General features: G+C 40.4%; 1 protein-coding gene across 3 annotated transcripts in view; it reads left to right on the top strand.

The window, feature by feature from the left end:
* rfx2 (regulatory factor X, 2 (influences HLA class II expression)) overlaps positions 1 to 13,437 on the top strand; it is a 38,383-nt gene that overhangs the window by 11,824 nt on the left and 13,122 nt on the right. Inside the window, exons 2-6 of one of the 3 annotated variants that reach the window (XM_016566446.1) lie at positions 7,455 to 7,567; positions 8,362 to 8,451; positions 8,897 to 8,976; positions 9,470 to 9,734; positions 11,979 to 12,053. In XM_016566446.1, the coding sequence (XP_016421932.1) occupies positions 7,463 to 7,567; positions 8,362 to 8,451; positions 8,897 to 8,976; positions 9,470 to 9,734; positions 11,979 to 12,053 (615 nt within the window). In that variant the 5' untranslated portion in view covers positions 7,455 to 7,462. The remainder of the gene's footprint in view (positions 1 to 7,454; positions 7,568 to 8,361; positions 8,452 to 8,896; positions 8,977 to 9,469; positions 9,735 to 11,978; positions 12,054 to 13,437) is intronic. The other 2 variants (XM_016566460.1, XM_016566453.1) reach the window with 2 other exon arrangements.

Here is a 13,437-nt window from a genome sequence, read left to right as displayed (position 1 = left end):
GGGGTCACGATGCCGGCTCAACATCGTGATGTCTATCAGCCATCGGCGATGGCATCGTCTATCGGCCCAACCCTACTTTAGACAGTGTCTGTTGGTTTGGTGGTAATGTCTGATTATAAATCAGAAAGTTTAAACATGTGGAAGCTTTTCACATACAGCTGTAGAGATCGCCACACTGGGTCATTAAAAACTTGAATGGCGTGAGATAATCCAGTTGTTGTTAAGATAGAATCAAGTCAGTCAGAGTTGGTGTGTAGTAAAGTAGGGCATATGTCTATTCTAGAGACATTTTGTTACACCTTTACTTAATGATTATTTTGCCTTATGTCTGTTCTAGAGACATGTTACAGCTTTTTGATAAAGCTCTAATTGATTTTCTTTTAGAAATATGTTTCAAATTCACACTGAATGCATTAATGACTGTAAAGCATGTCTGTGTGTGTCAAAATCGTGATCAAAATCGAAATCGCAAAATTGATCAAAGAAATCGCGATATGTTTTTTTTGTCCAAATCGCACAGCCCTAGAGTAAAGGCCATGTTGTTCTTGCAGATTATCAAAAGAATGATTCCTCAGTCTTCGTGACTCTGAAATCTGAGCGTTTAGGTGCACACGTAATGAGTAGGCATGTGGTATGACAGAATCACTTTAGGAAGTTTCTGTCTTCCTTCCCTCTTAAATATATTGGCTACTGTTGACCTGATGCCATTTGGCATTTAGCATTGGTAGTTTGGTAATCCTCCTCTCACTGTCTTCCAAAGAGATTTTTCAAAGAGAAATGGCAGTATGTTGTTTTACTGCATTTAAAATCAATGCATATTAAAGCAGATTGTGCATCTAGTGCTTTACTTTGTCTTATTTGCCAGCCAGAACTTGTTGCACTGTTGCATTATAAAGCCCGCAGCAGAAACTCAGATGGCTGGAATATTACGATTCTGAAAAACTCATCCCCAAACAGCTTTCCTGCATGTGTCACTGGGTGTTGTTACCAGGATGTATATTTTTGCAGCCCAAACAGACACCTGCTGTTAGTAGGGCTGGGTATCGAGTTGGATACTTTTTAGGCACCGACCGAATTGCCTCGATACCATCGAGTATCGAAAAACGTCTTGTCGTTCGGTTCCACATTTCGATACCTAAGGGGTTAATCTCATCAGCGTCAGTGAGCCAATAAAGGCCCGGGTATACTTCACTTTCCGCGTTCCGTTCCGTCTCGCGCTGAGCCGCGTCCGCACAGTTTTCAAAGTATACTCAACCGCGGATGAGTGCGGACGGACGAGCTCGACACAGGCGCAGTTTGACTTACGCTCTGTCTCAACTTTCACCTCGCGCATGGGCTGTTGTACGCGGACCGTCCGCGTGGTCTCAAAAAATTGCCTGCACGCGGATGGAGTGCGAGTCTGTCCGCGAGCCCTCCTGATGACGAAAATGACGTAATGTGGACGCAGACGGTCGAAGTATACTTTGGCCTTAAGCCTGCAGCACTAGCCGGTGTGTTCGACTAGAAGAGGTGCGGCGCAGATCGATCAGTGTTTGACATCCGCGAGAGCGATTCGAAAGCGCACGGAGCAGTCTGCTCTCTTTAGCTCTAGTGGTACTGTAATATACCGATTGGTCTGCACAGTCACAACCCTCTATGGACACCTTGGCAACTGTGTTGGTTACATTTTGTTCCTTTGTGCAGTGCCTCAGGAGATGAGTCTTTGAGATTGTATAAACACCAAAAAGCTGAAAAATAAAACCAAAGTTTTAAAAAAAAAATTTTTAGATAATGTAATCTTGTTAAAATTGATTTCATAAAATTGGTATCGAAAAAAGTATCGTTCAGGAACCGGTGTCGAAGTCAAGGTATCGGTATCGATATCGAAAATTTTTGAACGATTCCCAGCCCTAGCTGTTAGGAGGCTCCTTTTCGCAGCACGATCCTCTGTTTTTGTATCACTATGGGCAACAAGGTGGTGTGACAACAAAAACTGGAGTTCCACCATTTTGTCATCACTATTATAAAAAAACAGAAAGAAAGGGCAATTATCACTATGGAACCAGACACATTTAACAGTCTTCTCCTTCACCTTCTCATAGTCTTTGTTCCAAAGGTAAGCTTTCTCTTTTACAACACAGTTTTTTTTTTCCCCTTTCGGAATCATCCTCAGTTCTGGGTTGGGGGTGGTGCAGAAATCTGGAAAGGGTTACCGGGGGAGGAGGAGGAGGAGTGGGGCTGTAGAGTTGTAAGTGTGAACAAACGGTCTCCATGGCAACGCTCGACCGATTCTCCCTGGCTGCAGAGCCCTTTGCTTTTGGTGTGCTGGCGACGGATAGACTAGGGTTGTGACTGCAATTGAAGATTGAGTATTTGGCGTATGTGCCTGTTTAGCGGGGGGTGGATGATCAAGGAGCATAAAATTGTAGGTTTTTTTGTTTGTTTTTGAGGGGCTCAAATGAAGACCCAGATGACCACTTGAACTGTCCACTTCCTCAGCCCAACCTTGCCATCTGCAAACCTCAATCTCAGTAGATCAGTCATTAGATATTGAAATAGATCTGAAGAGCTGCCTCTCTTAGAGAATTCTCTTATCGCGCCTCAGATCTTTAATACAGCATATAAGTCACATATATTATGCTTTCTTAATAACATCCAGGTTCAAGCTTCATATTTTTAGTTAGTTTGGATGGATGATCTATATCATAAATGGTAGGAGCATTTTGTGTGTGTTTTGAAAGCTGCGTATCTGCGGAACATCAGCCAGCTTGTTGGACACAGATGTCCAGTATAGACGGTCCTTTAATGGCAACAAGTGTCTCTGCTTTATTGCATGGCTGTTTGAAGCTTCCGGCGGGTCATAAAAGCAATCAGAATGTGTTTCCAAGCTGCAAATCTGTCAGGAACGTCTGGATTTTTTAGTTGGAAAAGTAATTTGAGGCTTCGTTTACAAAGTGATTGTTGTATTTGGAGTGTGTAAGTGCAAGGATGACTTGTGGCGGCTTTTCCTTTATTCTCTTTTCTTTACTTTTTTTGTCTTTCTGATGGCTTTACCATTCCCTGTCAGCATGCCATACCAGAGAAAGGTCTTGTAAGTCCTGAAGTACAGCTTTCTGTAGATTTTTCGCTATAACCGCACGTTTTCCCCCCCTGCCTCCGCTCCAGAGGGTCAGAGTAATAGCTTATGTATTTATTGTTCTAAGTTTCTGGTTAATGTGAGATAGAAGGATCACTTGGGGGATGGCATTGTTTGGTTTGGGAAGTATTCTGTTGGTTGCATAGCAACAGGCTCCTAGAAACGGGAGTGGACGGTGTTGCTACTAGCAACCGTTGTTGCTCTGCAAACAATGTAGGCCAGTGCAAACGAGCCAAGACTGTGGGCTCCTGTTTTTAATTGAACATCTGCATGTGCTTTGCCCTGATCGAGCGTTGTTTAAGTTCAATCTGTCTGTGACAGATGTGTCTAAACCCTCTTCTCAACACTAACCTCAATCACAGGTATTACTTTGTTTTCCTTGTCATTTAGGCCTGGTTTATTGCCAGCATACTTCCAGGAGAGGATTTCGCTCCCCGTCTCTTCGCACTCAGGTTAATGAGAACAGAAGGAAATGGCTGCAATGTTGTGGCGGTCTTTAATAGCTCATTTGTGTTTGGCTGAGGTGAGCGTTTGTATCGTGCAGCAGGGAGTCTCTGCTCTACTGTAATAAACCAGAAGCCTACTGAGGACGGGCCTCTCTCGCTCTTCACACCAAAGTGCCGGGGTGCTCCTGCTGTTTTCTGCTTTTGTGCGGCCCATAGCTGCAGGTGGGGAATTTGTGTGGCTTTTAACCTTCTCTCTGAGCTTAGACGAGATTGACGTGCACGACTAACTAGCCCACTTCACTCTTTCTCAATATTATTGAAAAAAGCTCCTCTAGATTAGTGGTTCTGGTAGGTTGTGATGCAAAAATGGGCCACAGGTTCTGATTGGGTCGTGGACAACAAAGAAAAAAATTCTAAAATTAAAAAATTAATTAAACTAACCTTATAGCCGTGCCAATTTAAGATAGCTAAATAAATACCAACTTTTCAAAGGGAGGAGAACATGCTTCCCATGTTGTTTATTGACTCAAAGGTCATGCCTCCAACTATTTGGGGATTTGGTGCAAAGAAGAAGATGATCGAATTCAGCAGATGCCTGCGTGGACTGGTTTTGTTCTCACCCTTAAACCATGAACAAGGTTGAACATGGTTTATGCAGTTGATGTGCTATAATACATTTCAGTTCAGTTTATTTGTTTCAAACTTTGTTGGGTCACCACTTGATGGCCAATGTAAAATTTGGGTCTTAAAACAAAGCTAGTTGAGAAGTGCTGCTCAGTACCTAGACTGAAGTAGATTTCTCGCCGAACACCTGAAGGCACGCAGTGAGCGGTCTCTCCCGTTCTCTGGGAATAATAGCAGTAGGCAGAATAAGCTCCAAAGATAACTGTGGCAGGGCCAGCCCAGGACGTATTTATAACCAATGCAACACCCCTCAAGCAAATTCCTTTCTTTTAAAAGATCTAAGCACACTCATACTATTTACTCTTGAGAGTTCTGATGAAGCTTTTTGACGTTATGACTCGCGTTATACCTTACCAGTCTGATTCAGGTGAGAGTTAGACAAAGTCTGTCGGATTTCAACCAAATAACTCCTGTTGACTGATACAGCAAGCCCAGTTGGAAATCATGACTGTAATATGTACACGTGTCTAACAAACTGGAAGACTTCCAGCCTGGTGATGACTGGGTGATTACACCCACACATAATCTGTGCTTGCTAGTCCACAGATTTCCACAGAACTGGAATCCATACCATTCATAAAATTCTACCAGTCACCACCCTTTTAGTTTTTGTTGATTTATTATTAATTTGTTGATTTATTATTAATTAATCAGATTAGCTAAAATATTTGAGTTGTCATAGTTTCATAGTAATTTTTTAATCTGTTTATTAGAATTCCACTCGAAAAATTGATGCAAAAAGTGTCTGCCAATCCCATCTGGCCCTACTGATGATTTCAACACTGAATCTTCAGGCGCAAGGTCTCCACGGTCATAGAAAAGTCATGGAAATTAATAATGCACCAAAGTGATTTTTTTACTGAAACTTAAAATGTAAAGTTTAAAAAATAATAATTTAAATGTAAAGTTTTCATTTAGCCAAAAAAAAAAGAAAGTTATTTGTTGAATTAATAAATTAATCAAATTTATTTAATAATCAACAGACAAATAATAACTGAGTTATATATAAAAAAAATTATTGCACATAGGGCAGTTTTATATCAGTTTTTTATGATATAATGTTTCCACTCCAATTTATTTTTGAAAAATAAACATTTAAGCTTATTATTTGAATTGCATAATAAAATGTACAAAATTTGAAAGCTAAAACTTTGTTTCATATCAAAAGTAACAAAGCACAACACATATTGTGATTATTGGATGGTAGGTACAATAATGTTTATTTAGCACAATTAGGAAGTGCTAGTTAAATGTCACTTTTTCAAATTAATTTTTGGACGAATATTTTCAGATGCTGAAATTTTGGTTTACCACTAATTGTAGAAGAGAAGTCATCAAAAAGTCAATGAAATTTTTTTTAGTAGTATGGTGCTCTAAAACATTTAATTCTCTATAGAATTTCAAAAGTCTTACAAAGTCATCACAGCCAACAAGAAAATATAATGGAAATCTTGAAAACTTACTGGTCAAAAGGTGTGTGAACACATCCAGTGCTGTACAATCCCCTTTTATTTGCAAAATGCTGATTTAAAATCATGGATTTTTTAAATTGAATTTCATAGTATTGACTCTTTGTAGAAAGAAGACCACAAATTTGTGTTAACTGTGTTAAAAAAGACAGATACACCCAGAGGGCATCTTGAGTTTATGCTTTTTACTGAACTGACTCATCTGTTGTGTTCGTCACAATCCCTTTATTTTCTGAAAATGGGATAGTTAGATTTTTCTCCAATTAATTTACCTTTGAAAAGAGCTTCACACTTGAGAATTAATTATTTCAATATAACTAATCTCAGAAAACACAATTAGCTTTTATTCTTTATTCTGTTCCCAGAGGAAAACTTTAATAGCCTGTAAAAAGCATCCATTTTTTCCTGCAGATGAAATCATGAGTATGAAGCGTGTTGCTTGTCTTTTGCTCTATTTTAAACTTTAACAATAAACTGTCAGTCAAGAGGTCTCTCGAAGCGCATGAGCTCTCAGATCAGCCTTTGCTGCTGTTTGTCAGTCACAATCAATGCAGGCACACATCATAAACGCTGATCTGGGACCTGTTGAGCACACTGGTGCCGGTAAATGCACCATCGGACTGCATTGAGGAATTTCCTCATATCAGCTGTATTATTGGAGCCCCTAGAAACACGGAGAGTAACACGGGATCTCGACGACAGTGGCAAACTCAAATCTTCATTTGAGCCCAATTCCCCGTTGACCCAACGGGGCTGCGCTGCGGTTGTGATGGGATTGTTAATGTCTCCTTTGTTCTTTTGTCTATAATAGAGTTCAGAGGTGAGCGGCCTGCTGGGGATGCGGGTGACTCAGCCTGACTTGGCTAGGTTGAGCTCCTGGTCCTTTCGAAGAAGACAGTGTGAAAAGCCGCTTTGTATCCCACTTTTCCTGGCACATGCGCCAAGTTGTATTTCAGTGGGCCTCTCTTATCCTCTCCAGCAACCTGTTGGCTCTCAGTTTGATTGTGTCGTGTATCTTTAGTAGTGGTGGGAATCAGCAGGGATCACAATATTATATTGTGATTGTAATTGACACATTGCTGTTCTTTATGCTTAGTGTAGACTGTACTTCAAAACAGTGCTATATTTTGAACTTTTACTCGTTTTTATGTATCTGCATTGTTTATTTGGGGCTTCATGCAATTATATTCTTAGTTTGTTCTGATTTTGATCAAATAAAAATAATTGAGCTAATGCTAACCTCTTCACATATTTTGTCAAAATTGTATCTAAAAAACACATTATTATGAGGTAAATTAAAACTATACTTATTACCAATATTAACATAACTAATACTTAACAACTACATACTAAAACTATGTATACTAACTGCAAAACTACCATTATTGTCATAAATTTGCATCTTGATAAACCATGTTGCATACATTAGCACCAAGCAAAATTCATTATTTAAAAATTTTATTTTGTTTATACTGTACTTTTAAACACTGCTTAGTTAACAAGAAAGTTTTATGGTCAACATTACCAGATAATTCATGCACAAATGCACACTTTGCAAAAGTAAACAGGCTTTTGGCATACTTCTTGCTAGGTAGCCTACAATGATTTTGACACGCTAATTCTAATCTTGCGTGCAGTGTGCAACTATTTAATATGGATAGTACGCAACGCAATTTGGGAAGCAACGTTTTTCCTTTTCATATTTTTCACTTCCTCTCTCTGTGTCTCTCGCACGCTCAGGAGAAACCATGCAGCGGTCAGAGGGCGGCTCAGAGACGGCGTCCACTGTGGCGCTGAGAACGTCCACTTCAGCCCAGGCGCCGGTGGTTCAGCCCGTTCCCGCCTCCCAACAGGTAAGCAGGCTCGGTATGGTCTATCATAACACTGCTGCACAAAAGTAGCATAATAAAAATTAAGGAAGCTCCTCCCACATGAGCTGTTTAATATGAAAATCTGAGCTGCTTTAGCTCTTCTGTCATTGGTCTGAATTTCTTTAAAGATGCTTTACAATAAGCACTGGATCCATCTGAAGCGATGAAAGATTTCTCCTCACCCACACCCTTCATCTGTCAAAGCCACTTGAAATGATTAGCAGCGACTTTGCGTGGTGCTGCTGAGGGAGATGTTGGGTTTGGATCAACCACACATCCAAAGAAACTGGTCTTTATGTAATTTCGGTTAATATTTTGGGTAGAGCATCACATTTCCCTGGACAGCTGTAGAGGATTTGACGAAAACCAGCACAGAATGAAATATAGGCTCCTTGTATGTAACATTCGTGGTGCTTGCAGTTTGGATCAAAGACGACACTTTTCATAAACAAAACTTTCCAGTGAACTTTCTCAAGATATTAAGTTCTTTCGCAGTGGTTTTTCTTCTTTTTTGTATGTAAATGTGTGAATTTTGATGCAACAAAGAAATGCCCTGTCACCCATCTTCCATTATTTGGACAAACAGGTAGTCCCACCCCAAGTTCACACCTTTGGTTGAGACTGAAATTGCCACAAAAATGGTTTACTTTCAGGTCTCTTTCCATATTAAACTGGGATAATGGTATTCTAACATCGAAGAAATTACGCACCTGACCTTTTAAAGAGAAAAGGGTCTAATTTTTACATTTGTGTGTGTGTGTGTCCCTCACCTGCAGCGTGTGTTAGTTCAGGCCACCGGCTCTTCCCAGAAGGGAGCTCAGGTGCAGCAGTTGCCAGTGCCTAGAGTACAACAGGTCCCTCAGCAGGTACACACACACACACACACACACACACACACAGGACAGTCAATCAAGCCCTGCACGCTCACTGCACATCCTGAGGACCCACAACACCTCTGGCTTATCTTTTGCCTCTCTACATATCTCTTTCGCTCTCTCGTGACTGTCTTTGTCTTTCCATCACGCTCTCTCTCTCCCAGCATACTGTCAGAACCTCGAAACGCAGATATGCTTTACTTTCACGCACGTTACGCTTGGGCTGTTGAGCCTAATATGTTAATAAGTAGTTTCCCGGCTCGACTGTGCGTCTCTGATTGTTGAGGTGAAGCTTTGTGCTCACTGCCCCCTACTGCCTGCAGCCTGCATACAGCTGTTCATCTCATTTCCCTTACAGAGTCTGCATTAGCACATCTCAGAACTCATGTGGTGGTTATTTAGCACCAGTCTGATCCGTATGTGTATGTGTTTGAAGGTCCAACAGGTTCAGCATGTATACCAGTCCCAGGTGCAGTACGTGGAGGGAGCAGAGGCCGTCTACCCCAATGGCACAATGTAAGCACATATCAATCTGTTAAAACAATCTGTCAAACCTGTTTTCAGTTGTTCACTTTGTGCAGGCAGCTGAGGGTGCCCCACTGATGTCAAAAAATTTTTCGGGAGCCTTTAGTGATTCAGGCCCTATTTTGTACCTATTTTTTTTTATTATGGAGTTTAATAATGACTGGCTGTGTGTTGTAATATCTAGTCTGAAGACTATATCAATATTGAAAACCCTAGCAGCTTTCTGTCTATTTTTGTGAATGTTCATGTCCACTGTGTAGTTAATTAGCTAATTAAATATTAACAAATTAGCTCATATTAATGCTCCAAAATTGTATATAATATGGCCTCTTTATCTGGTCATGAAAGATGCCTATTCAGGATATAGATGGAGTCCAGATTAAATCCAACTTCTGTTAAAGACTGTCGAAAAATCAAAAGATGCTCTTTAAAAGTTAAAATTACGTGAAACACTAAACATTACTGTCTTTATCTCTTCCTTCAGTCGTACTGCATACTCGTACAACCCAGAGTCCCAGCTGTATGGACAGGGCAGTGGAAGCACCTATTTCGACTCTCAAGCAGGTGGTACTCAGGTTACCACTGTTGTCTCCTCTGCTGGCGGAGTGCCCACTCACAGCATGGTGGGAATCGCCATGGACATGGGCAGCAGTCACATCATTTCCAGCGGCAGTGCCTACTTGATCCATGGCGGGATGGAGAGCGGCCGCCACCACACCTCTCACTCCTCACGCTCTTCATCCGCAATGGTATGGTTCGCTGTGCTGAAATCCTTCAAGACTGGTCCACTACTGACATGGGAGGGGCGTTTTTAGACTTAGAAAGCTGTGGTTTTGGAAATGTAAGCATAGTCTAATAACACTATTTTATTGTTTAGATGATGTGTAACCGGAATGTACTTTTCATGTCTTTTAACACAGAAAAAAACATTCAACCCATCCCTCATTTGATAAAATCCAACAAAAATTGTGTTTACAATAATTACACTAGCAAAGAAAGTCTATGGGGCACTGCATTGCAGCGGAATAAACTTAAATACATGCATTTTAAGTATAGTCACAAAAACTAAACATTATTAATATGAGACTAGATTTATAAAATCACATAAAATTATATTCAATATTTTAACTATGTGCAAGGATACCAGAATGAAACAGTTTATGCAGAGAATTAAGTCAGTAAAGCATAACTAGAAGTTTATCCGCCTAGAAAAGTAGCTAAATGTATAATTTAGGCAAATTTATATCTGAAAGAAGACACATTTTTATGCGAAAGAAATAATACCACTGTAACATAAATATACAGGCTGCATTTCTGCATCTCCTCTAGAATTGCTTATTTTTTTACAAACTGAAGGATGAGTCAAAATGACTTTCTGTGGTAATCCGCAATGTCACAGATGATGTTGACAGAGCTCAATTTACAGTACATTCCTTAAGACAAAAGTGTTTTGCTTTTATGTGCATTTCTCAAACAGTAACATCACAGATTAATCATGCAAACACATTTTTTCCCTTACCAATACTCTGTAGAGAAGAGATGACACACACTGTCATCAGAGTGTAGCTTTTTTCCACAGTGTGCTAGTTTATGAGGTAGGCTGGGAGCAGGGACAGGGCTTAAGGAGGCGACTGCCTCTAAATAATCCAGCTCTGCCTTGTTTTATCAGTTTTCACAGCCACTTGAGTGGCCTCTGAAACAAAGAAACCCCTGGGGCTCATTACCATTTGGCCAAGGGCCCTCGGGAGCCTTTTAAAGACTTGGAAGGATGCCTGTTTTTTTCTTTCTCCCTGTCTCCCTCTTTCTCTTTATAAGTTTTGCCACTCTGCTAAAACTTTCTCTTTCTGCCTCTTTATATTTCTCTCCTTCTCTAATCTTTTCTTCTTAATCTCTTTTCAGGCTTCTTTATTCTAACTTTTGAAATAGTTTTTTTTTTCATGCCCACTTATGGGAAACAATTAATTCTGGTTAATGAATGCAATAGCAGAAACTTATATCCTCCTTCCCAGCTAATACCTGCAGAAAAATATGTTTATTAGAGTCAAATTAAATCTGCTTTTTCAGCATCATGCGTTAAATGTGACCGTGTCTTTGCAGGGGGCACAACCCTGCTAACTGTATGATTTCAGAAGTGGCTAGAGAGCTCGTCTCATGTGTTTGAGAGTCGCCTGACCTCACGCCCTGTGTGTGCAGCTCATTAGCATATATGAGGCTGAGACAGGAAGAGTGGCGTAACCCTCCGAGTTCCTCACATTTGCATGCTTTTTGTCCACCCATAATGAATGTGGCTGCAAACACTGACAGACTGTAATGGAAATGCTCAATGTCTGGCCGCAGCTAACAGACTGATTTCCTTTTCTTTTTGTGTGTGTCTTTTTTCCCTCCCTGTTGTCCCCCCCAACATTCTACCCCCTCCATTTTTTTCCTTCTCTTCCCCTGTTTCATGTCTTGCATGCTCCTACTTTTCCTTAGCTTGAAGTGGCGATTGAAAACCTCCAAAAGTCAGAAGGGATTGCATCCTCCTTCCCAGCTAATACCTGCAGAAAAATATGTTTATTAGAGTCAAATTAAATCTGCTTTTTCAGCATCATGCGTTAAATGTGACCGTGTCTTTGCAGGGGGCACAACCCTGCTAACTGTATGATTTCAGAAGTGGCTAGAGAGCTCGTCTCATGTGTTTGAGAGTCGCCTGACCTCACGCCCTGTGTGTGCAGCTCATTAGCATATATGAGGCTGAGACAGGAAGAGTGGCGTAACCCTCCGAGTTCCTCACATTTGCATGCTTTTTGTCCACCCATAATGAATGTGGCTGCAAACACTGACAGACTGTAATGGAAATGCTCAATGTCTGGCCGCAGCTAACAGACTGATTTCCTTTTCTTTTTGTGTGTGTCTTTTTTCCCTCCCTGTTGTCCCCCCCAACATTCTACCCCCTCCATTTTTTTCCTTCTCTTCCCCTGTTTCATGTCTTGCATGCTCCTACTTTTCCTTAGCTTGAAGTGGCGATTGAAAACCTCCAAAAGTCAGAAGGGATTGCCACTCACAAAAGCAGCCTGCTCAACAGCCATGTAAGTCAAACTGGGGAAAAAAACTTTATTGAAACTGGAACAAATCCTGAAAAAAAAAAGGCTTCGTTCATCCTGCCTGCCTCTTCGCTTTGCTTTTCACTGCTGCTGTGAGCATGCTTTTTCCAGAACAGCCCCTCGCTCTCTGTGTATTTTGGGTCTCCTCAGACCCCCTGCATTTAGATGACACCACTGATTCAGTCAACGTCCCAGGGATCACCATGTTTATATGTGAGATGTACCCCTGAATATCAAAGACTCAAACTTATATTTACGGATTTTATATTTATATTTTTAATCTTAAATTGCCAGGGAAGTCATATCCAAGTAGAAATAGTTGAAGCAGTTGAATAGTTAAATAGTTAGAGTCTGAAGTGGCTCTAAGCTCTTGAGACCAGCACATTTATTTATCTTGTTTTAGACCGACAACTTAACTTAACGCTATGAATATTTACACGTATACAAATATCCTTTTCTTGCGTGAGGCCTGAGATGAGACTGACATAACGCTGCTATCAGTGTGCTGTGCAAGAATTCTGCACACACTCCACCCCTTGCATGTTTACAAAACATTTGACCAAATTTTATAATCCATTCAGCTAACTTTTTTAAAAGAAATTATTCAGTTTTGTCAATTACCCAGCCTCATGTTGTTCCAGTGTTGTTATTGTTACAGGGTGTCCGCGGGGTCTTAAAAAGTATTAAAAGTTGATAAATCAATTTAGAGAAAATTAAGGCCCTTAAAAAGTATTAAAAAGTATTAAATGCCATTTTCCAAAGTATACAATTTTGTATCATCTTTTCATTATGTATCTTTGTCCGAATAGTGGGGTTCTGTGTAGTTTATTTATGAAATCCTGCAAGATTTGACGTCATCTGTTACGGCGCTCACTGACTGACTGCGCCGCTGCGTGATAGCGGGGGCTTGTTGATCCCGCTCTCTCTGAATTTCTGATCATTACCATCTGCTCCCGCGATTTTTGTGTCCGCTCCCGTAAACATTCTAATATTGTATATAATTTTTCGCGCATCAGGGAGCCGCTATCAATATGTGGGGTATTTAAATGGCTTTCACTTTCGATTTCGCGATCGCACGCACACTGTGTAAAGGGAGCACACCTTGAGATATAAGATATTTGTCAATGATTTTAAACTGCTGATTTTAAACTGTTGCCATGGATTGATTTTCCCCAGTGGGTTAAAGGTTTTAAATTTTACATAAATTACATTTGACTGAAATGCTTTTACTCAAACATTTTGCATTCTACCTGTAATAAAACTGTGCTAAATGTTTTGTGAAGGAGGGCCACTAGTAGGAAGCCTTTGAGCTGTGTTTATGATCTTTGTGCATAACATTGACTGTAAAATATGTATTTTAGGGATGGAA

Source organism: Sinocyclocheilus rhinocerous, unplaced genomic scaffold (assembly GCF_001515625.1).
Source record: "Sinocyclocheilus rhinocerous isolate Xijiao unplaced genomic scaffold, SAMN03320098_v1.1 scaffold2267, whole genome shotgun sequence".
Taxonomy (NCBI): domain Eukaryota; kingdom Metazoa; phylum Chordata; class Actinopteri; order Cypriniformes; family Cyprinidae; genus Sinocyclocheilus; species Sinocyclocheilus rhinocerous.
Note: the sequence above shows the minus strand (reverse complement) of the source record. Positions and strands in the feature narration are given on the sequence as shown.